Here is a 24,900-nt window from a genome sequence, read left to right on the forward strand (position 1 = left end):
AGTGTTGCCTGCGGGTGAGAGCTTCGGGGGTGGAGCACAGGCTTACCTCTGGCAGCTCCTGGTCAGCGGTGCAGCCGGGGTGCAGAGGCAGGCTTCCCACCTGTCCTGGCACCGCGGACCATGCTGCACCCTGGAAGCAGCCAACATCAGGTCGCTCACTCTTCCCCACCCTCATTCACTTTCACTGGGCTGCGGGAGGGCAGGAGGGCTCCAGCTGAGCATGTGGGCTTCGCAGTAGGGCCAGAAATGAGGGTTTCAGTGTGCAGGAGGGGACTCTGGGCTTCTGCAGGGAGTTGGGGTGCAGGAGGGGGCTCTGGGCTGGGGCTGAGGGGTTCAGAGTGTGGGAGAGGGCTCAGAGGTGCCGCAGTGGGTTGGGTGAGAGTTCTAGGAGGGAGTTAGGGTGCGGGAGACGGTGCAAGGCTGGTGCAGGTGGTTGGGGTCTGGAAGGGGGGCTCAGAACTGGGGTAGGGGGTTGGGGTACAGGAGGGGGTTCAGGGTGCGCGTTCCAGCCGGGTGGCGCTTACCTCAGGTGGCTCCTGGTCATCAGTGCAATGGGCCTAAGGCAGGCTCCCTGCCTGCCCTGGCTCTGTGCAGCTCCTAGAAGTGGCTAGCATGTCCCTGTGGTCCCTAAGGGGAGGGCCACAGGGCTCTGCGTGCTGCCTGCACCTGCAAGTGCCGCCCTCACAGCTCCCATTGGTTGTGGTTCCTGGCCAATGGGAGCTGTGGAGCTGGTGCTGTGGGTGGGGCAGCATGCAGAGCTTCCCTGATTGCCCCTCTGCCTAGGGGTTGCAGGGACATGTCGCCGTTTCTGGGAGCTTTGCGGGGCCATGGCAGGCAGGGAGCCTGCCTTAGCCCCACTGTGCTGCCAACCAGACTTTAACGGCCCAATCAGTGGTGCTGACGGAAGCCTCTAGGGTCCCTTTTCAACCAGGTTTTCCGAAAACCGGATGCCTGGCAACCTTATTTGACTTGCGTATCCCCAGGTTTCACCTCACTTAAAAATTGTATTTTCATGTCTGATTTTGTAAGCAAGTAAAAGTGCTACAGCACACTATTACTGAAAAATTGCTTACTTTCTAATTTTTACCATATAATTATAAACCAATTGTACTTACATTTCAGTGTATAGTACATAGAGCAGTATAAACAAGTCACTATGTAATTTTAGTTTGTACTGACTTCACTAGTGTTATTTATGTAGCCTGTCGTAAAACTAGGCAAATATCTAGATGAGTTAATGTACCCCCTGGAAGACCTCCGCATACCACCCAGGGTACACATATCTCTGGTTGAGAACCACTGAACTGGAAGGTATTACCTCAGGCTTTGTTGGGGATGGTTGCAGTGAGAGGGGAGGAGAAAGAAACTGAGGGTTGGAGGGGTTTGGTGAGTGTATTTGTATCCTTTATATTCTATTTTGTATTGTGCATTGTAGTTGTACAAGCAGCTATAGAGGTTTATATAAATCTTAAATAACAAGAAATAGTAGTGTAAGCCAAAATGTGACAGTTTTTAAACCATTATGAATAAAGGCATCTGAATTTGATGTACTGTGTTTGGTTTCTAGAAAAATAAGTACACAGCTTACAGAGAGAATTTGTAAAATGGCTTGGACTTGTGTGCTATGGCAGAAGTTGACCCTATTCATGCAGTTGTGATTACATCAGTCTGATGCTGGTGCACAAATAAAAAATTAATAACCATTACCTTTTTTTTTAATTTGAAAAAGATATGTGGAAAAATTGCTAGATAAAAATAATACCCAATTGGGGAAGTTTTACCAATTACTCTTGAAGTATTTGAACATTTTAAAAAGGAGAACTGCAAAGTGCAGCCTCACAAAAGTTATCCCCTTTTTTCTTTTCATGTTCCATAACAAAGACCTTAAAGATGTACAAAACTCTTTGATTACGTACAAAAGTTTTAAAAGTGTACTAGGCCATTCACAGATATAATAGGTTTCTTCCCTAAAGATCTTTCAAGTTAAGTGGACAATATACAGTAGAGTGGGGAAAGGAAACATTTATTTTTTTAATTTGATTTTTTTGTATGTTAAATATTAGTTCCTGACTAATTGCCTTCATGTTACTGAACTTGTGCATAACTTCACAAACACACTTCTCCCTCTGTTATTCATCCCCTGCTCCCACACAAGATTCAAACAGAAAACACACAACACAGAAAAACGGGTATTTTTGTTAGGGATTGGGGAGAAACCTATAAGTGGCGAGAAATCATCCATAAGTGCTGGAATTGACAGTTTTACCTAAGACTTATGTTCGAGAACATAAGTGCTGGAATTGACAGTTTTACCTAAGACTAGTTCGAGAACGAAGTCTGCTAGTTAGGGTGAAAAATATCTGTGCTGTCATGGCCCAAAAGTTACATCCCCTGCAACTGATGAGAATAAAAAGTTGTTTCAACTTGGGAGCTGTATTTAATTGTAGATGTAAATCAGCTTTGTATCGGAAAAGAAAAACTAATACAATAGCTCTTGTTTTTGTTTTATCTTTTCTTTTCCTGGCTTTGCTCCAGTTTTTTTCTTTTATTTCTGTTGCAGATCAGTGTTTCTTCACCTTGACTGCCTTCAGTGTGTTCCCCCCCCCCCATTTTTTCTCCCTTTAATCCCTGTATACAGCGTCTCATTCCCTTTTCTATATTGTGTTTTCTGCTGTCACGCCTATATTTTTCCCCCTCCACTCTCCCCATTTATCCTTAAAAAAACCACCCCTCAATATGCTAGTTTTTCTTACTTACTCATTTCTCTGTCTCTTTCATGTCCTTACCCATCCTTTTTCTCCATCCACCCCCTCATACACAGAGACATGAATCATTTACTGGTGGACACCTAATAAACAAGGGGCCAAATTAAGATGAGAGGCCTCACTATCCTGAGGCAATTCCTAAACTCTCTCCAAGCTAATACAGGAGGTTAGACTAGATCAGAGGTGGACAAACTACGGCCTGCAGACCACATCTGACCCATGGGACCGTCCTGCCCAGCCCCTGAGCTCCTGTCTGGGGAGGCTAGCTCCTGGCCCCTCCCCCGCAGCCATCGCAGCTTGCTCCTGCCCACCTCCCAGGCTTTCCAATAAGCCATTCCTGCTGCTCTGAGCAGCATGGTAGGGGGAGAGGGGGGTTGGCTAAGGGGCAGGAGGTTCCGGGGGTGGTTAGATGGGGTGGAGGTTCGAGGGGGCGGCAGTCAGGAGACAGGGAGCAGGGGAGTTGGATAGGGAGCAGGGGGTTTGTGGGGGGGGATGGACAGGGAGCGGGTGGGGTCCTGGTGGGGGGGCAGTTAGGGATGGAGGTCCTAGGACAAGGAGTGGGGGGGCCTGTCAGGGGGTGGGGGTGTGGATAGGGGTCCGGGGACAGGGAGCAGGGCAGGTTGGATAGGGGGTGGGGTCCGGGGAGGCGGCGGTTAGGGCGGCTGATACCAGGAAGGGGTGGGTTGGGGATTCTGAGGGGGCAGTCAGGGGGGGAAGTGGGAGGGGGCGGATAGGGGGTAGGGGCCAGGCTGTTTGGGGAGGCACAGCCTTCCCTACCCGGCCCTCCATACAGTTTTGCAACCCCGATGTGGCCCTCGGGCCAAAGAGTTGCCCACCCCAGGACTAGATGATTATAGTGATCCCTTGTGGTTTTGTGATCTGTTTATCTTTGTGTGCTCAGATTCCTATCTGAGTATTGCACTTAAGCGCTGCTCAGGGAATCAATCTCTTGTTGCCCAACCATAATGGGTAAAATTTTTCTTTTATTTTTAATAAAAAAAAAAAAATTCTGGAGAAGTTGACGAGTGGGTATAGCAGCCAGAGAGGAACTGTATGGCAACCTCATCACCTGGTGAGAGTGAAGAGAAGAATTTAAATGTCATACTCTTACACCTCCACATAATTCCACATCCAAATCCCACTTAATCAGGCTTTATATGGGATGTGGGGATATCAACTTTGGAGCTTTGCAAAGTTTGTACTCCCCTTTGGTGTACTTTAAAAAAAAAAATTCTGACACACAAAAATGTCAGTTTAAAAATGTCTTAACCTCTCCCCCCACATATTTTACTAGTATCACTGTAGGTTATAATTACTGTTTTTATTAATTTGTATTGGGGCGTAAGGGCCTCAGACAAGGACTGAGATTTTGTTGAGGTACAGACAGTCTTCTTGCTCTTTATTTGTACATGCTTACCATAAAGTCTGTACAATCTAACTATGTTATAGGTTGCTACAGCAAACAGATGGGGAGCAAAAAGGTAACAATGAAATAATTATAACTATGATGATCAGTGGTCACAGCACACGAGCTGCCTAATCATTTTTGAGAATTTTGAAATGAATCAAGTCTAATTTACTTTTCACTAAAAAAAACAATGAGAAGTCCTTGTGGCACCTTAGAGACTAACAAATTTATTTGGGCATAAGCTTTCGTGGGCTAGAACCCACTTCATCAGATGCATGGAGTGGAAAATACAGGAGCAGATATAAATACATGAAAAGATGTGAGCTGCCTTACTAAGTGTGAGGTCAGTCTAATGAGACAATTCAACTGACAGCAAGATACCAAGGGAGGAAAAATAACTTTTGAAGTGGTAATGAGAGTGGCCCATTTCAGACAGTTACTTTTCACTGTTTATGCCAGTCTACTTTTTTTTTTTTTTAAATTGACTAGAACAATGAAAACAGTTGGTTAGCTCCACTCTTTGGGCCTAATGCACTAGCACAAAGCTACATTATTGCAAGTGCTGAAATAAATGTTTACATTTAAAACAAACAGTTTTCTTATAAATTAGAAAGCTAACAGAACTTGAAAGAGCTTTGAAATACTTTTTTAAAGCAGAGTTTTGTGGCCTAAGTAACAATATCCTGCTGTGATTTATTACTCCAATAAAAGTATTTTATTATTTTTCAGTAGGGAATTCATAAAGCAAGAACTTACTGAAATTTTGTGGATCCCCTAACTTTCAGTAGTTCTTGAAGAAATGTGGGAGGAAACCTATTGTCTCGGTATGCTATTACTTTTAATTCATATCATGTTCAGGATTTCTGGACTGTGGATGGTTTGTACTTGAACACCGTGATATTGTCTCTTACTTAGTAGTTGCAGATCTTTAAAAAATCTTTAAAATAGTTACAGATCTTTAAAAATAACTTTATAGTTTTATGTGATACATATTTTTTTTATATGGGGATTGTTTAGCTTTCTATCACCAATAAAGAAAATTTCTGCACTTTTGTTTTAACAGTGTGTGTATATTGACTATTTTTTTTCTACTCACAATGAGCCTGATTCTATATGTAGCTAGGCAGGCTGGACATAAGGTACTCTTAGCATAGGCAGCAGTGGGTAAGCTAGTAGACTGGGGCTCCTAGATAGCTAGGAAATGGGAGGACTGGAGGGAGGGTGGTTTTTGTTAATAGATAAAGGTTAAAAGTGATTAAAAAGAGAAGAAGTCAAGGATTAAAAACGAAGTAACAAAAACAGGGGCAGTTAACGGAACAGGCCCCCTTCTCTCTTTGGGATTTCACGCAGGTGCGAGGTTCTGCGCTAGCAAATCATGAAGAAGGAGCCAATGGTGACTAGGTGGAGGGGTAGTTGAGGATACTGTTGGGGAGGAGAATGTAATTTTTTTTTAAAACTTAACTAATATGAAGTGTTCTAATCATAGTCCTAACTGTTTAATTTGTTTGTATATTTGTATACCTTTCTCCATCCTTCTATCTATCTCTTTATATATTTTAAGTTCTTTGAAGTGAGGGCTGTCATCATATGACTGCAAAATACCTAGCACTAAAAATTACAGGAGTTGCTGGTATCAACCCTTATATTTAGCTCGCTGTACGCTTTCCATTATGAAAGATTCTTGCACCTTTTTTGAGATTCTTTAGCATGTTCATTGTTTGTAGCAGGCCTTTGAAATTCAACAAGAAGAAAGCATTGGGCTGGAGAAGTGCCTTTTTTGTGTGCTATGCAATTCCATTCAACTTTACCGGAGTTACAAATAATAACTGAACACACATTCTAAATAGCAAAGCCCAGGCCACCAAAAAAACTCACAGTATAACCTCCAATGAACATTGCACTGAGAAACACCTGCGAGCCCTCAGAACAGCTGTAGCAGTCGGGGTCAGGAGGAAAGAGCGCCAGGCTGGGCTCCCCATTCTCGAACCCAAGTGGTCCTATTGTCTCATTTCCCCCTCTTCTATCCCTGTAAAGGTAACCTGTGGGTCAGAAGCTCCCTCAGCTTCTGGGGTTGGGGGAAAGAGCCAGGCCAACCATTGCCAACCCTATGCACCCATAATATAGTGCTAGCAGCTCGTTCCCTCGTCACTTCCAGTCTCTGACAGAGTAATAGCCTTCTGTTGCTGTCAGCTAATACAGTTATTGCTATGATTAAAGTGGTAGATTCAGGTGCTGGCTTCTTCCTTTCCCTGGGGGTGCTCAACCCCCTGCTCAGCCCTAGGCCTCGCCCCCACTCTGCTCCTTCCCCCAAGGCCTGGCCCCCATCCCTCATCTTCCCACTCCATTCTGCCCCTCCCCCAAGCATGCCCTGCCCTCACTCCTCCCTGTCCCCCGCAGAGCCTCCTGCATGCTGCAGAACAGCTGATCGCAGTGGGCAGGAGGTGCTGGAAGGGAGAGGGAGGAGTTGATCATCCGGGCCACTGGCAGGTGGGAGGGCTTGGGGGGAAGGGAGAAGTGGGAGCTGGCTGCAGTGAGTGCTAAGCACCTGCTAATTTTTTTTCCATGGGTGCTCCAGCCCTGGAGCACTCACGGAGTCAGTGCCTATGGTAGTAGGTCTATCCTGCAGTGCTGAAGGTTCAGAGTTCCAGTCCTGCTAATGAATGATGTGTGGGGGGTTTACATTTGTACAGAATAAAATTTATTTTTACTTCTAAAAATAACCTAGGAAATTACATACCAAAAAGCTATGTTGAAAGGAAGTAGCTTGAGTTTGTAAAGTCATGCACTCAAAAATTGGAAAATTCTAGAATGGCAGTTGCCAAAGTGCAACCTTAGTTCTGCTCTCCTTGTGCATCTGCATTGTGATACAATCTTTAATTACACGATCACATACTATTTTTTTCCATGGAACCCCTCCTTATTCAGTGTGCAGGGTGGAAACACAAGGCATAATTAAGGTTGCACTGGCATCCTTTAATCTGACATTTTTAAACTTTCAAGTTATTAAAAGAAATTATTTTGGTTATACTTCTAACATAATTTTTTGTTATGTAACTGTCCTAGAAAGCTGCATCATGTTAAAGTTCCCAGTATCCTGTTACTTTACAGGGCTTGAAGTTTTTTTTGTTTTTAATTCCTTCGTTCCCATCTCGACTTTACACTTTTCCTTGTTGTTTACCTGGTGCATCTTTTCTTACATTAGTCTGTGTCTTCTCATTTATTTTTCTTCACCTTTTTGTTCAGAATCACCTCCTTTTTTTATATTTGCTCTGCCATTTCTTCATCCTCCCAAATTTCTATCAATACCTGTTGTCTTTCTACAACAGAATATGTAGAAATCACACAGGCACAGTAGGATAAAAAACAACCATACTTACTGAATGAATACACACAATGTGCAAGTCCTAGTTGCGTATATATACTACAGTTTTGGCTGGTTTCTGGTGGCTCTATTGTGCATACCACACATTACACCTGTTCCTTTAAAAAGCAAAAACTCCTTACCCAAAGCTGCCAGCAAATGGAGTGTGCTGTCCTTGGATAACATGCAGGATTTTATGTTTGTAGCTTCTGAAAAGTAGGTATCTGAAACATTAAAGCTTTACAACCTTCCACATATGTCCTGAAAGATTTTATGGTGCCTGGAGCTTGGGGGGTATTTTGTCTCTGTTCTTCACTCATACTCCAAAGTTAGCTGCTATAAGAGTGAGGTAGCTGCTAAACTAACTCTGTTTTTGGGTCCTCCTTCCCAGTTAATATCTACATTACGCTTGGATATTATGGTGGCAGGCACTGGTGAAGCATCTAGGTTAATAATGTCTGCCTCTGATACTTACAGCTTTTCTAGCCTCCAGTAGAGTGAAAATTTACAGATTTTCAGTGTGTTTTTGCTTCAGTGCATGTTTATAAGGTTCCCAATAATAGAAGGGGAAACTGACAAAGCTCCAGTGAGTTTTCAGATATCTGCAGTTTGGGAAAGCAAGAGACACCAGGAGATATCTGCAGATTTTGGAAGACAGCATTCTATTATTTTACACTTAGTTCAAATTTGAAAAGTCATCTTTGCCTACTAACTTAATTGTTGTAATGAAAGCTTAGATTTTGAAACAGTTGGTAGCATTTGTCTGGAAAAAGTTTCCTATTTATTGTGGACAAGGGAATTTTTCAAGACAGCTATTGTAGAACTAAGTAACTGCTAAAATGGTGTGCAAAGTGGCATCCAGTTCAAGTAAAGAACCTCGAATAGCATTTGAGTTTTTGAAGATTGTAGTGTCCTGGTTAAAGAAAACCAAACCATATCTGTGTGCACCAGTTTCCTTTACTAAGTTTCTGTACCTCTGTAGCATTGTATTTGTAATAAACAGTTGTAATTCAGTGGTAGGAAAGATGAGATGGTGGCAGGTGCAGTAAAGGAAGTTAACTGGCTGTCAGTTCTGTTTAACCTCAGTGTTAGTATTTTTCAAAAAATTCCATGCACTGTGCTTGAGAAACTTTATTACAATGAAAATTGCTTTAAGTAAACTTTAGCTATAATATGAAATTTCTTTAAGAATGGAGAAAAACACCGTACCATGCCATTTCCTTATGTTACTCAAATTTGTGAATTCATACTAGACAACCACAATATCTGATACAATAGTTGCTACTGCAAATGATAGTGAGGGCATGCATAAAAGTTGATCATTGAGAAAATGACTGAAGTGGAGTTTGGCAGGCTTAGGTGTATATACAATACACGAAAAAATGTTTCCAAAATGTAATAAAAGCCATGCAAATCGTATTTTGAACATCTTCAATAGACCACATAAAATGTACACATTTCATTCAAGTTACAGTGGCGGAGGTTTAGGTTGGATATTAGGAAAAACTTTTTCACTAGGAGGGTGGTGAAACACTGGAATGCGTTACCTAGGGAGGTGGTAGAATCTCCTTCCTTAGAAGTTTTTAAGGTCAGGCTTGACAAAGCCCTGGCTGGGATGATTTAGTTGGGGATTGGTCCTGCTTTGAGCAGGGGGTTGGACTAGATGACCTCCTGAGGTCCTTTCCAACCCTGATATTCTATGATTCTATGATTCATTCTATTTTAATAATTATTTTACAAGACACATTTTTAAAATGTCTTGTTGGTTTTAAAATCCCCATGTTCTCTTCCTAATAGGAGACATGCAAAAGGTCGTAGTTATCCAAGTAAACAAAGATGCATTAAAATCAGTGGAGTTTTATATAGTATTCGCTGCATTCCCTTTACATATAATGTAATTGGGACTTGGAAAATTGCCATGTGACAAGCCAGAAGCTGATGCAAAATATGGGATCTTGCAGTGTGGGTTCTGTTGAGAAACCCAAGGCACACACTTCTCTCCCAATCACTGTAAGTGGGCTCCTGTGTTGCGCTTCTCACCAGGGAGGGAATTCTTCCTGGATCTTGATGGAAAGCTCCAATCTTTGTATCAGACTTGATTAGTAAATACTGGGTAACCTCCTTCCACCTCTTTTTCCAACCTCTCCCTAAGTGAGGACTTTGCGGGGCAGGTAAGATTACACTCTACTTTTCTTGCTATTTTTTCTCCTCATTCTTTGTGTATGTCTGAATGTAGGTTTCTTTCTTTCACAGATGTGTCGGTAGCCCCTCTCCTATATGTGTATTTTTTGTTTAGGTTTGTTTCAATCTCTTTTCCCTAACCCTTTTGTCACCTGTAGGAATGGATTATATTGTGCCTTCGTTGTTGCTTCTGGGAAGGGTAGATTGAAACTGGTGTAATCCTTGTAAATATTATAGGCTTCTCAGTTGAAGCTAGAATTATTCCATGAGATTCTTCATTTGATTAGGTTTTTCAATGTTAGATATCACAGTGATATCTAAGCACTATTGTATTTTGTTGCTGCTGAATCTTTACAGTGAGTGAAACTTGAGTGGGCAAGCACTTTTTTCAATAATTGAATTTAATGAATATTAAACATTGGCTGCATCTTCGAGGAGTATCCCTGTGGGTGCCCCACTTTAGGTGAATCTGTGCCCCTGCTCTTGTAATTGGAGATTTTTAGTAGCAGTGCCTGGTTCATCACACACGCGTCTCACGCAGCTTCAGGTGGTTACATGGTGCTGTGTGTCCAAACCCTCACCCCCCCCACCCCCGTTCCTTCTCTACTGCCTTCGGCTTGAGATGGAGCACTTAGCAGTGCCTCTGCACTTCAGATTTATCTGGTTTTAACTTTAGAATACCACTAGTTAGTTAATAGTTAGTCAATAGTTATCAGAGTAACAGCCGTGTTAGTCTGTATTCGCAAAAAGAAAAGTAGTACTTGTGGCACCTTAATGACTAACCAAAAAAAAGGAGGGGGGGAACCTGTATTTGTGCTGGAAATGGCCCACCTTGATTTTCATACACATTGTGAGGAGAGTGGTCACTTTGGATAAGCTATTACCAGCAGGAGAGTGAGTTTGTGTGTGTGGTTTTTGGAGGGGGGTGGAGGGGTGAGAAAACCTGGATTTGTGCTGGAAATGGCCCACCTTGATTATCATACACATTTTAAAGAGAGTGGTCACTTTGGATGGGCTATTACCAGCAGGAGAGTGAGTTTGTGTGTGTGTGGGGGGGGGGGGGGGGGCGGAGGGTGAGAAAACCTGGATTTGTGCTGGAAATGGCCCAACTTGATGATCACTTTAGATAAGCTATTACCAGCAGGACAGTGGAGTGGGAGGAGGTATTGTTTCATGGTCTCTGTGTGTATATAATGTCTTCTGCAGTTTCCAAGGTATGCATCCGATGAAGTGAGCTGTAGCTCATGAAAGCTCATGCTCAAATAAATTGGTTAGTCTCTAAGGTGCCACAAGTACTCCTTTTCTTTTAGTCAATAGTTAGTTACCCTTCCCTGTTCATTTTCTTTTTTTTAAAAAAAAACACCCCCACCCCACCCCACAGATTTCTGTGGTTTGTAGCCAGCCACAAACACTATCAATTCATGGTCCTCCCCTTCGGTCTGTCAACAGCCCCCCGAGTGTTCACCAAGTGTATGTCAGTCATAGCAGCCTTCCTCCGCAGGAGGTAGGTGCAGGTATATCCCTATCTCGACGAATGGCTACTCAGGTGGTGTACCGGGGAGCAGGTGGAGTCTCAAATCCAACTAGTCAGAGCTACTTTTGAGAGGTTGGGGGAACTTTTCAGTGTGAACAAGTCAACCTTGTCGCCAATTCAAAGAATAGAATTCATTGGTTCGGTGCTGGACTCTGTGCAGGCAAGGGTGCTCCTACCAGAGACCCCATTTCAGACCATGACAGACATTATCCAAAGCCTCAGGCAGTACCCGACCACTACCGCTAGGGGTTGCCTGAGTCTCCTTGGCCACATGGTAGCCTGCACTTACGTGGTCCAGCATGCCAGACTGATGTTCCTACCACTTCAAGCATGGCTTGTGTCTGTATACTACCCGAGGTGTGACACCTGGAATCTGTGGTCATGGTGCCAGACCAAGTACTCAAGTTCCTCCAGTGGTGGCTCGACCCTCACACAGTGTGCAAGGGAATCCCCTTCAACAGCCCCCCGCCCTCTTTGTCCCTAGTAACAGACATATCAGCTCTGGGTTGGGGAGGGGGGTGCATCTGGGAGATCTCCAGGCGCAAGGATTATGGTCACAGGACAAGCTCTCCTTGCATATCAGTATCAGAGAGCTCGGAGCAATGTGGTTAGTGTGCCAAACTTTCCTATCCTGGCTCCAAGGCCAGTGTGTGTGGGTAACGACAGGCCATATTTTACATCAACAAGCAAGGTGGAGCCTGATCTTCCCCCCTATATCCAGAGGGCCTTCAGCTATGGGAGTTCTGCATAGCCCACTCCATTCACTGGAGGTGTTCTATCTCCCAGGTGTACAGAATGAACTAGCAGACCACCTCAGCAGATCGTCTCACAATCAGAAGTGGGCCATCTGTCCGGATGTCATATATTCCATCTTCCAAAAGTCGGGTTTTTCCCAGGTCGATCTGTTTGTCACCCGGAGTAACAGGAGGTGCCCAATGTTCTGCTTCTTTCAGAAACACAGCCCAGGTTTGATTTCGGATTAGTTCCTGCTTCCCTGGGCAGACTGTCTCATGTATGCCTTTCCACCATTTCCACTTGTGCACAGTGGAATGAAAATCTGCAGAGACAGAGTGAAAGTAATTCTGCTGGCCCTGGCTTGGCCCTGCCAACATTGGTACACCACGCTTCTATACCCCAATCTGATCACACAAGACCATGGTCGCCTTCACCACCCCGACCTCCATTCCCTCCATCTCACGACTTGGAAGCTTTATGGCTAAACCCAATGGAGCTCCTGTGCTCAGAACCAGTGAGAAAGGTCCTGCTCGGCAGCAGAAAACCATCCACCAGGGTCACTCATCTGGCCAAGTGGAAGAGGTTCACTTGCTTGTATGCCCCACATCACACTCTTCCACTCCAGTCATCTATACTACTCATCCTGGAGTACCTTCTGCCAACAAGGCCTGGCAGTGTCATGCATCAAGATACACCTTGCTGCTATCTCGGCCTTCCATCTGGGCACGTCTGGATGCTCCATATTCGCTAACCCTATGGTAGGACGTTTCCTTAAGGGTCTAGCATGGCTATATCCTCAGGTTAGACAGCCTCTTCTGGCATGCAGTCTTAACATGGTCCTCTCCAGATTAATGGGACCCCCATTCAAACCGCTGGCAACTTGCTCCCTTCTCTACCTGTCATGGAAGATAGCCTTTCTGGTTGCCATCACATCAGCCAGGAGGGTGTAAGAGTTAAAGGCCCTTACTTCTGACCCACCCTACATGGTGTTCCACAAAAGGTGCAACTCAGACCTAACCTGGCCTTTCTCCCTAAAGTAGTGTCACAAATCCATACTAGCCAAGATATTTTTCTACCTGTTTTCTATCCCAAGCCACACAACAGTACCAAGAGCAAAGGCTGCCCTCATTGAATGTTCAGCGGGCATTAGCATTCTACATTGAGTGCACAGAGCCATTCAGGAGGTCGAACCAGCTGTTCGTGGCAGTGGCAGGCTGCATGAAAGGACTCCCGATCTCATCTCAAAGATTATCTTCCTGGATCACGGCCTGTATCCGCACATGTTATGAGCTGGCCAAGGTCCCAGCCCCACCTCTTAAGGCTCATTCCACAAGGGCACAGGCCTTGTCAGCTGCGTTCCTGGCCTAGGTCCCGATACAGGAAATCTGTAGGGCAGCTACTTGGTCCCTTGGTCCATACATTCACCTCTCACTATGCCATCACACAGCACCCTATAGATGATGCAGCTTTCGGCAGAGCAGTGCTCCAATCAGCGATTCCTTAACTCCGACCCCACCTCCGGGATAGAGCTTGGGAGTCACCTGTTTGGAATCAGCATGAACAAGCACTCGAAGAAGAAAAAAACAGTTACTCACCTTGTAACTGTTGTTCTTCGAGATGCGTTGTTCATGTCCATTCCAATACCCACCCTCCTACTCCTCTGTTGGAGTAGCCAGCAAAAAGGAACTGAGGAGGGGCCAGGTTGGCAGGGTCATATATTGAGCACCATGAAGGAGCCACTCCAGGGGGATTGACAGCTGACCTGACAGGAGCTGCTGGGGAAAAAATTTCTGGGAACTGTGCACGCAGCGTGTGCACACTTGATTGGAATGGACGTGAACAACACATCTCAAAGAACAACAGTTACAACAAGTTGAGTAACCATTTTTTCCGACCTCCCCTTTCGGAAATCCTCCAATAAGTAGCATTCCCTGACTTGACAGACCCCATCAGTACCGACAGCAGTGAGACCTTCCACCCGTGAGATAACGGGACCATCTGGTACCGTGGGTACAGCGCAAGCAAAAGATCCTAAATGGGCTGACTCGGAAAAGGCAGTAAAGGGAGACCTACAGTCCCTGCCTTGGCGCTGCCAGAACCGTTCAAACATGCAGCATCGAGCAGCTCAGCAATGCTACAGGCTACAGCACCACCTTCTGCCTCTGTAGCGCATAGTGCATGACCGTCTGCACCAACAACCACATCAAAGACATTGGTACTGCTGACAATTCCTTCTTCAGTACTGATGTGCTCGGTACTGCAACAATTTCTCCTCCACAAAGATTTTCTGGTCTCCTTGGTACCAACCTCACTCCAGCAAGCTTGGTACTGAGCCCATCTTACTTCATCACCCAGATAAGCTCCCCCTTTATCTAGTGATGAGGATGAAGGAGAAATCTACTCCTCCTATTACTCCTCACCTATCCACAGAACTACTGGGCCAGGTCCACCAGAACACTGTAAATATCACCCAGGACCCAAAACTCAAGGCTGGTACAGGGACTCCTGTCATTTCCCATGTCATTTCCACCACAGTGGCTTTACTGGGACCCATGGACAGCATACCGTCAACAATACCCTAAGCCTCCCAGTGCACCCAGAGTGAGGTTGAGGCATTCTCCTTCACCCTCTCTACCTGGACCCTCTGAACTTCCAGAAGAGGCAGTCAAGGAATTAGAGGAAACTTTGGACCAGGGAACCTGCACCATCTTCCAACTTTTCTTTCTCTTCCCCGGATGAAGCTGTTGTGCCCACATCATGGGATATGATTTTAAACAGTTGCAGGAACTATTTAAGAGGATTGCAGATTCTCTGGAGAGACTGCTGGAGGAAGTGATGGAAGCCCAACATAAATTGCAAGATCTCCTCCAGACTTCAACGTCCTTCAAGATTGCTCTACCAATAAATGAGGCTCTCATGAACCCAGCCAAGATAATATGGCAGACACTGGCAACAATCACACCCACCTGCAAAAGGGCGGATAAAAATCATCATCTCACTTCCAAGGGAGTAGAATTTTTGTTCTCACATCGCACACCAAACTCCCTTGTGGTAAAGGCTGTGTATGAAAGGGGAAGACCACAATCATCCCATGTGACAGGGACTAGAATAGGTTAGACCTTTGTGGATGAAAGGTCTACTTGTCAGTGACCCTATAATTTAGGATGGGCGATTACAAGACATTAATGGCCAAATATAATTGCACAAATTTATTCAAAAGTATCTGAATTTACTGATTTTTCTATTTGCGGATAAAAAAGAGCAATTCAAAGCAGCTATCTTGGAGGGCCACATTCTTGCTCAAACAGCCTTATCAGCCTCACTGTACTCATCAGACACGGTGGCATGTTCCATTGCCATGGCTGTGGTAATGCAGCAAGCTTCCTGGCTCCACTTCTCTGGATTCCCCAAAGAAGCACAATCTACAGTTGATTGAGGGCACAAAGCTGTTCACATCCAAGATGGATGAGTCACTTCATAAATTAAAGAACTCCAGGACGGCTCTCAGATCCGTGGGCATTTATACACCTTTCCGAAAGAAAAAACAAAGGAAGTATTTCTTGGCACAAAGAACAAGAGCCGTACCCTACATCCAATCTCAGAGGCAGTATGACCGGCAGAGGCAGGGACCCACTAGAAGGAGATCACTCGCTTCTCAGCTCTCGATGTATCAACAACCTCCCGCAAACAACAATTTTTAGGGTTTGGTTGAGGACCCGAGATACTTCCCACAATTTCAATTGCTGGAACCATCCACAACCACTCATCCGTTTGAGACCATCTGACCCCATTCCACCCAGTTTGGCTGACCATCACGTCAAACAAATGGGTCGCAGAAATCATTGAGACTGATTATTCCATCCAATTTACCTCCCTCTTGAGGGACCTTTCTCACAAACACCTACTATAATAGGAGGTAAACCATCTCATACACCTGGGCGCAGTAGAACCAGTACCAACACAACACAGAGGGAAGGGTTTCTACTTCCACTGTTTTCTAATTTGTTATTTTCAGCAACACTACAACCCCCCACCACCACTACAACACTGGGAACCCGCACACACTCCACCAGAGCACGCTCTACATGGATAGCCTTCCTCAGCAATGTGCCAGTTATGGACATCTGCAGAGCAGCAACCTGGGCGTCAGCCCATATGTTCATACAGCATTATGCCATAGAGCAGCACTCATCATTTGATGCTCTATTCGGACTTACGGTTTTTATCATCCACTCTGAAGCCCTTCCCTTCTCTTCCACTGAGGGGCACTGCTCTACAGTCATATAAAGTGGAGTGCCTTCAGGACACTCCTTGAAGAAGAAAAGAAGCTTATTCACCCTGTGCAGTAATTGAGGTTCTTCAAGATAGTTGTCCCTGTGGGAGCTCCACTACCCTCTCTCTTCCCCTTTACTACGGAGTTTTTTCACTCTCGAGACTGCAGTAGAGAAGGAACTGAGGAGGTGGTGGATTGGTCTCACAGTGCTATGTAACTGCCTGAGGCAGTGCGAGATGGGGATAGCACTGCGATCCAACCAGGCACCACTACTAAAAATTTCCAATTACAAGCAGAGGGGTACAGATTCACCTAAAGTGGAGCACCTACAGGGACAGCCGCCTCCAAGAACCTCAGTTACAGCACAGGGTGATTAACCTTCTCTTCTTTCATACTTAATAGACTTAGCTGTTTTATATGTAACTTTTAAAGTATAGTCTTTAAATTTTAGTATTTATTTGTTCCACCCTCTTAAGGGAGACCTGCAGAGTTTTAATAATGGGCTTGTGCCCTTTTACAATACAGGAGAAGGTCTCAAATGTTCGAGGGTTGGGGAGGGTTCGAGGGTTGTTCGAGGGTTGACTCTATTTATTTATTTATTTATTTATTGTTTGATTGATTGATTGAAATTCAGGGCTTGTTAACTTGAAGACTCTAGAGAAGTAGTGATATGGTGGCATTGCAAGTGTCAAAGTTATATTTGAGCAGTTGAGAAGGAAAGGGATTTTTGGTCACTTTTTTAAACTTTATTTTTGTTTTTATAAACACTTTTTAAAAAATTTCAATAAACGAATAACATTTGTATAAAAAGAAGTCTTAGTTAAAATATTCATGTTCCCAATAAACATTCCAGAGACCTCTTCAAATTCCTTCAGCAAAACTAGGACAAACCAGAGTTGACAACCTTGGTGAGTATGAAACCATCAGTAAAAAATCCCAATCTTTTCTAGGCTGCTTTGTATACATTGTAAAGAACTAGAAAAGTCCAGAATGGTAGTTTTTAATAAATTCTTGGCTCCACATCAGATGTATTCAATTTACCAACAAAAAGATTGTTTATTTTCTAATTGCAAGTCCTTCAACTCAATCTGGGATCTGAGAGTCAAGCTGGAATCTGTCCTTCTAATGTATCCAGATTATGCTCTTGTCTCTAGTGGAACTGTAAAGTTGTAACTCCTTGGAACTCAGGCAATTCAGTTGTTATAAGAGGAGTAGACTCCAACTCTCCCCTGTCATAACTATGATGGCTCTGTGTAGCTCGTGTGCATGAACCATCGAGAACCCTTTCATTCAGGGGTTCTCAAATTGGGGGTTGGGACCCCTTAGTGGGTCATGAGGTTATTATGTGGAGTGTCATGAGCTGTCAGCCTCCACCCCAAACCCCACTTTGCCTCCAGCATTTATAATGGTGTTAAATGTATTAAAAAGTGTTTTTAATTTTTAAGGGGGGGGGGTCACATTCTGAGGCTTGCTATGTGAAAGGAGTCACTAGTACAAAAGTTTGGGAACCACTGATTTAGTTAATAAGGACTGGTCTAAACACAAAAGTTGTACGGCTTTAACTATACTGTATAGTTAAAGTGAAATAATATCCCTACTATGGGTACAGCTAGACTGCTATAAAGGGCCTATATTGGTATAAGTTATTCCTGTACAAGAAGGGGAATAAGATATACCAGTATAAGACACCTTTATACAGATATAATTGTGTTTATACTATTGTTTGTACTAGTATAACTATTTCAATTTAAAAAAAAAAATCACAACCCTAACTGAAACCGTTATACCAGCATAAAAACTGTATAGACTAGGCCTGAAACAAGCAGATGTAACTGGGTACATGTGAGTAAGAAGGTGCCACTTTTATATAATTACTTTTCATTGGAGAACTACATTTCAAACAGACTATTTAATCCAGATGTCAGTTGTAACATCCAGTTGCAGGTTCTGTTTTTGGGGTGGTTTATATGTAAATATTGACAAACTTGAATGCTTAGGGTTGCTGCTGTTATAAAGAATTCACTGCATTGATAAACAGCTTAACAGTGATTTTTTTAAGTGTAAACTGGACTAGTGTTCTTTAGTGCTGGATTGATATCTCTGAAGATGGTTTCTATTAATTTATAAAATACGCAGAGAGAGAGAGAGAGTGTGTGTGTGTACAGGCTTCCCCCGCTATCCTGCAAAATGCCTGAACCCAGACCTGAAGGCACTATTTCTAGAGCTATGAGTATAGCTTACTTTCCATTCCCAGTGAATCTTTGGGGTCTATGCTTATATTGTCAAGAGATGTCTAGAGTGATGGTTTGGGGTTTTTTGTTTTACTTCAAACTAGTGGACACCTTTCTACAACCTCATCTGTGACAACTAACTCATTTCATGTAAGGCTCCAAACAGCATTCAGGTGATAACTTTCAGTATTTACCAATCTGAATTAGATTTGATGCAGTGAGCTAGAAGTGAAAGATTTTACTAATCCATTGAGCTATCCTCCTAATGTTACCAAATATAATTGTATAGAAGTTCCTTAGACATTACCACAGATCTGCCAAGGAGAAGTTTTCAACTTAAAGAGAATATGTGCATTCGCAGAACAGTGTTTAGGCCTGAACTTTTCATTTGTAATTACATTAAGGTGCTATATCTGCCCTTGGTTCCCCTGCTAATTTAGTAGTTATACATCACACTTTCCTGTTTTGTGATGTTGCTTTACCCTGTTATTGTCTGGAAGATCCGCACAGATTGAAAACTGACTATACAGGGTAAATACTTAAACTAACTAGGCATAAAGTGCTGTCAAGTGCAAAGTGAACAGATTTTTTTTTTTTTTCACTGATCTTTCAATTACAGTAATCTTAGGTCATTTGTTCACAAGATCAGGTATAACAGTTTTTATGCATCAAATGTTTGATACTTAAAAGAATATCGGTGAATGAAATATTGACAATTTGCTTGCTAGTGTATAAATTGAGCAGCAGTTTCCTTTGTAATAAAATCCTTAGGAGAAGCATGCCTTTTTGATCACTGTTCTGTCATTTGAATAAGCTCACATGTTAATTGTTGAAGCCAATATTGATGAGATTCATTTGTGGCTTCCTACCCTTTATACCACTGTTTCTTTACTGTTTATTAATAAAATTGTTCTTTGTGAAATAGACAAGTGCACGAAGGATGATATAAACTGTTCATGCTTCATTGTAACTTGGTAATCCTTTTGAATTCCAAGTAGCTTTAAGCAAATTGAATTTTTGCTTATTTGGTTTTTGTTTGCTTTTTGTAGTGCTTGGGAGATGGAAAGAAATGGTAGCTGGCACCTGAACTAAAACATCTGTGTAGGCACCCATCCCAGAGCTTCAGGATGAATGGGGATATGCCTCATGTTCCCATCACTACTCTTGCAGGGATTGCTAGTCTCACAGACCGTAAGTACTTTTTTATTTAGTTTTTTGTCATATTTTTTCTACATTTTTGTTCAGTATTTTTAGTTTATTTTAAAACCTAAATGTGTTTAAAATTAAATTTGAAATTATGATAAACTATGTTAAGTTTACTAGAGTAAATTTTTAAAAATAAATTAGATATGCTGAAATTGAGATGAGAATAAATCCTATAAATGGATAATGAAGTGAACTTGAAACTTACATCAAATAAGCACTGCACCCATATGTTATATCTTTTAGCGAAAGATTTAAGTACTCTAACAATAATGGAAAATGTTGTTGAAATTATGAAAAGCTTCTGGTTTTGCTTCAACTTCGCTGAAGAGACACAGGATCAAAACTAATTCTCCCCAAAGATGCATGATGGAATTCAGTGGTTGATTATTTTGAGCTGTTAATTAAAAACTGGAAATTTGAGAAGAATATCATGACAAAATAGATGGACTATCATAGCCCAAGTAGTCAATGTTGGACTAAAGAGAAACACAGAAGCTATGCTGAATATTCTGAAACCTATTTCCATAGCTTTGGACAAAGTGCAAAAAAATAGCTGTTCTATTGCTGATGCTGTTGAAATTTGGAAAGAAATTCCAAGGAACACCGCAGAAGAAAATATCCAATAGCAGAGTTAAATTGAATGCTGTGAAGAAGCAGATGGATCAAAATTCACCCTACCTCATTTTCTTGCCAATATTCTCAATAGAGAAAGTGCCAGAGTATAGATGCCCAACTACTGAACTGGAAGATGCTGCTATGACATGAACATCTAATAATCATCCATCAGTCATGCCAACCATAATAAATTTCAGGGCTGGAGGTGAACCATTCAAGCAGTACATGTTTGCTGTTGAAGTGTTACAGAAAGTTAAACAATTGAACCGTGGAAGTCACTGGCTGACCACCTGGAACCAGAGTTTGTTGAAGTGCTAAACCGGCTTCTGATGGCAGTATCCTTTTCTGCACATGCAGACAGAATTTTTCTTCATTTGGTCTAGTTTGTTCAAAGTTGAGACACCAATTGGAAATTAAAAAAGCAGGAAAGCTTGTTTTTCCTCTTCCAGTATATGAATAAAAATGAGGTGGGAGAGGAGGAGGTCCATTAATTCTAATAACTTCAAGAACATGGTGACTAGATGCTGTTTTTAATAAATGAGTTTATTTTAAATGGAAAATATGTTTTGATGGTCTTTTTAATTTATTCAGTGTATTTAAGATAGTTTATTTAACTAATAAAAAAGACACTGTGTTTGTGCATTTTTGATGGAATTCAAATTTCCATCCCAAACCAGCTTGATGCAAAATCATGAGTAAAAGATAAATTTGATAGAAAAAGATAAATACATTGCTTCTTAACATAAAATATGTGAAAATTGAAAATTTGAATAAAGGTATGTTAGGCTATATAATTGCAGAAATAACTCTGTATAGATATTTCATATCCTTCTGGTTAACAAAAAGTACCAAATTTAGTTCAAAGGCTACATTTAATTGCAAATTAATATTTTTTAGTGGTTGTATCAATCAGTGAAAAGGGACTGCCCTTTATGAAAATAACAAGTAGAAATACAAATCAAGATTAACATAATTGATTTAAATCAAGATTTCTTCAAATCACATTGATTTGAGATCAGTTCATCTTGGAAACAAGTAACATTGAACATTTGATCCATGCCACTGCAATTTGCAGATGGAACAAGAAATTTTAAGCAAAGGCTGTACACAATCACTGAATGATGTGCGACTGTATTGTTTTTTATTTTTTCTCCCTTTTTAATAGTTGATTCAGCTCCAAGGCTAAATTGTTCTAATATGTTAATGTGTTTTCTGATTTATTAGAAACAATTTTTTTGGAAAGAGAAAGCATTGTCAGATGATGTCTTTAGTTTAAAAAATAATCCTATAATGTAATCTGTGGAGTTGACCAAATTCAATTTTTTGGTTTAAAATATGATTCCAGATTTTCTTGATGTAAGGAGAAACTCAGAGATCTTCAATTTGTTTCAAACTTACTGTGTTTCTTTTTTAAGAATGTGAGAGAATAAACTGATGCAGGTCTATTGGTTAATTTTCAGTGGAATAATTTGAGTTACTTTTCTCTGCTAATGCAGTTTTGAACCAGCTGCCTCTTCCATCACCTTTACCTGCTACAACTACAAAAAGCCTGCTCTTTAATGGACGGATAGCAGAAGAGGTAAACTGCCTTCTGGCCTGCAGGGATGAAAATCTGGTTTCACAACTTGTACACAGCCTCAACCAGGTGTCTACAGATCACATGTATGTACTTTGCATTTCTTTATACCAAAGTGTCAGAATAACTTGTTTCTTCTTTGTGAGATTAAAATTAGCAAAAATAGGTATAAGAAGTGGTTTAATTTATTAAAATTGAAAATATGCAAGTACATTGTCAAGTTTGTGTACCGCAGTACCAATTTGTATTAGAACACCATTAAATAATTTTACCTAATCAAAGTGCAAGGTTACTGGACAATTACATATTAATAACTGTAGATTTTTCTCCAGATACGTTGTTACTTGCAATTTTATATGTTGTGGGTGTATCATTTGTATACTGTTTTTCATATCTCTTGTCAACAACTCCCCCTCATCCCTGGGTGCCCTAATGCCAAGTTTACTATCCCAGTTCCCCTCTTGGGCTTCTAAGTTGTTTCCTGCTTCAGTTATGCTCTTCCTTGGGACCTATTTATTTAAAAAATATCACGCAAGTAATCCATAATAAAAGTCCTAAAACATAGTCCATTTATAACCCCCCACTGCATATAGTCCTTAAAATCCCCCACCAACTAATGCATTGACATGGCACATACTACACTCCAGCATCTTCCCCCACCACTTTTCTTCAGTCCTATCCTGTCCTACAGAACATCTACCTAAGCCCTTCCAGTTGGCATATGACCCTACTCTTCCTAGTGGGCTCCCCCATGGTCTCTCTGCTGGGAATTCATCCTCACCAAGGGAGCATCCATCACTCCCCTTATTTTGTTCTCATCTCAGACAGGCTAATGGGTAAGCCCCTTTACTGTTTCCCTGCCTTCGCTCCTCTCTGGCCCTTGGCTCCAGTTGGCAAGTAAGCAGGCAACTCCCTCTGCTTCTGTGCCTTCAGCCCTCTGGCCTTGGCTCTCTAGCTTGGGAAGGCCAGCCAGCAAACCCCTCTGTTCTCCTGCTTTGAGCCTTTCCCTTGAGTCCTCCTCCAGCTTCTTTCAAGGACCTGCTCCTTCTCGGATTCTCCCTGATCCATTATAGCCCCAGGTGCTGCTCCCTACCCTCCACTTAATTGGCCAAATGGAGCACCTGTATTGGGACAAAGTAGCTCAACCTGCTTTGTTTATAGGGATCAGACACCCTGTAACATTCCTGTACTCTGGGCTGCATTCATTATTAGTCAATGATTGTACAGGAATTTGCATAATTGCGACACATTTATTTCTCTAACACTGCTATGAATATGCTTCTGTTTCTACTCTGGCTCTTATAATTCATCTGCTTTGATTGGCTCCTGTACTCAGAATTTTCAAACTGTTTTGTCAAGTATGCTTCTTGAGCTTTTTTTCTGTCTCGTGAATTGGCTTGTCTTCGGGGCTTTGCCCCCTACACTGCTTCCAAATGTTCTAGTAATTTACTATGGTTGAGTGTGAAGCCAATCCCCCAAGATAAACCAATATTTAAAAAAATCCCCCAAGGCTGGGGGGAGGGATTGTAAACATAGGAACATCTTAAAGAAAATTCTATAACTCCCATGGGTGGGTGACAAACGATCCTGTCCTGTCAAGGATATGGCAATTGCCGGATTAAACAGGAAGCATGCTTAAATTGTTAGCTCAAACCTGAGTGTGATAGAAGTGAGGTTTGATTGATTGATTTACACACACTTTTACACACACACACACACACACACACCCTTACCCTTAAAATGACACTTCCTTGGTGGCTTTGGCATTAGTGCATTGTTCTGTGATGGAGAAGATGAGGCTCTGAGTGAACATGGGAAGTTGTATCATTAGTCTAACTGGTAATAGTGGGGAAATTATTAATATGAAGACAGATACAAATACTTTCCCTCCATTGTGCTGAAAAAAAGAATAAGAATCTCAAATTGAGAAGCAGAGGGACAACATTTTAGACGTCTTTCTATTTATTGTTGAGCAGGTCTGTGGCTTTTACCTGTAGCCTCCGATATTTTGAAAACATTCACTTTCTTTTGTTTGCTTATCTCTTCAATCCCAGAGAATTGAAAGATAACCTTGGCAGCGATGATCCAGAGGGAGATATACCAGTCTTGCTGCAGGCTGTCCTGGCAAGGAATCCTAATGTTTTCAGGGAGAAAAGCATGCAAAACAGATACGGGGTACAAAGTGGTGAGGATATGTTTCTACTAATTACATTTTATAGATTTAAAAAAAAAAGTTAAAGTCCTCAGAAATGTACATGGATCACAAATATGACAAATTCTGATCTTTGTGTTTTACCTTTGGGTAATGTCAGGATGCTGTGTGTCTTGGTTACTCCTTGGGGATAAGCAGGGACATTAGAAATCTAATGGGAAATTGGCAAAAATAAGGTTAGACTCCTGCAAATTAGTGGGATTTTGTTTGGCGGAGGGGAGAGGGATTTGGTATTCGTTTTTGTTTGTTTTTAAATGGCTTTGAATTTATCTTTGGCTCTTTTCTTACATTTGTCTTGTCTTATAGCAGTACAAGGTGCTAATGCACCAGTAAGATTGTTCACATGAACTGCAGCTATTCCAAATTTTATTGTTGCAGTGACAGCTTTCAGCATCTCAAACAGCAGGAACGTGGGTTAACTGAGACCCTCGCTTCCCAGTCCTGGTGACCTCCCAGTTGCTCATGGGGAGGACCCTGGGGAGAAAGCTGTTTGAGGGAATTGTGGAAATGGTTTATATCTAATACATAAAAATATATGGAAAGTGATAAAAATTTCTGCTGTCATATAGTGAGTAGCTGTTTTGAATCTAAGTTAATTTGTCCCTGGCTAAGAATTTTGCAAAGGAGGAACCAAGAGCTGATGAAGTTTTTGCAGATTTTGAGGGAAAAGTTATACTTAACTGTTGAATCATTGCAAGGGGAGACGCCTTTTGTGAAGCAAGTATGGTCATTCTTAACAAACTCGCTTAAAAACTGATGGCATTTAAAAAAATTATTAGGGAAGGAAGGTATTGGTAACAGCT

General features: G+C 42.1%; 1 protein-coding gene across 6 annotated transcripts in view; it reads left to right on the forward strand.

Moving 5' to 3' along the window:
- Nucleotides 1-24,900, forward strand: part of NIPBL (NIPBL cohesin loading factor) — a 295,049-nt gene that overhangs the window by 99,605 nt on the left and 170,544 nt on the right. For 5 of the 6 annotated variants that reach the window (XM_073343794.1, XM_073343792.1, XM_073343793.1 and 2 more), the window contains exons 2-4: nucleotides 19,538-19,679; nucleotides 21,806-21,971; nucleotides 23,940-24,070. In XM_073343794.1, the coding sequence (XP_073199895.1) occupies nucleotides 19,616-19,679; nucleotides 21,806-21,971; nucleotides 23,940-24,070 (361 nt within the window). In that variant the 5' untranslated portion in view covers nucleotides 19,538-19,615. Of the gene's footprint in view, nucleotides 1-19,537; nucleotides 19,680-21,805; nucleotides 21,972-23,939; nucleotides 24,071-24,900 lie in introns of those variants that run through there. The other variant, XM_073343797.1, reaches the window with a different exon arrangement.

Source organism: Lepidochelys kempii, chromosome 5, assembly GCF_965140265.1.
Source record: "Lepidochelys kempii isolate rLepKem1 chromosome 5, rLepKem1.hap2, whole genome shotgun sequence".
NCBI classification, from domain to species: Eukaryota; Metazoa; Chordata; order Testudines; family Cheloniidae; genus Lepidochelys; species Lepidochelys kempii.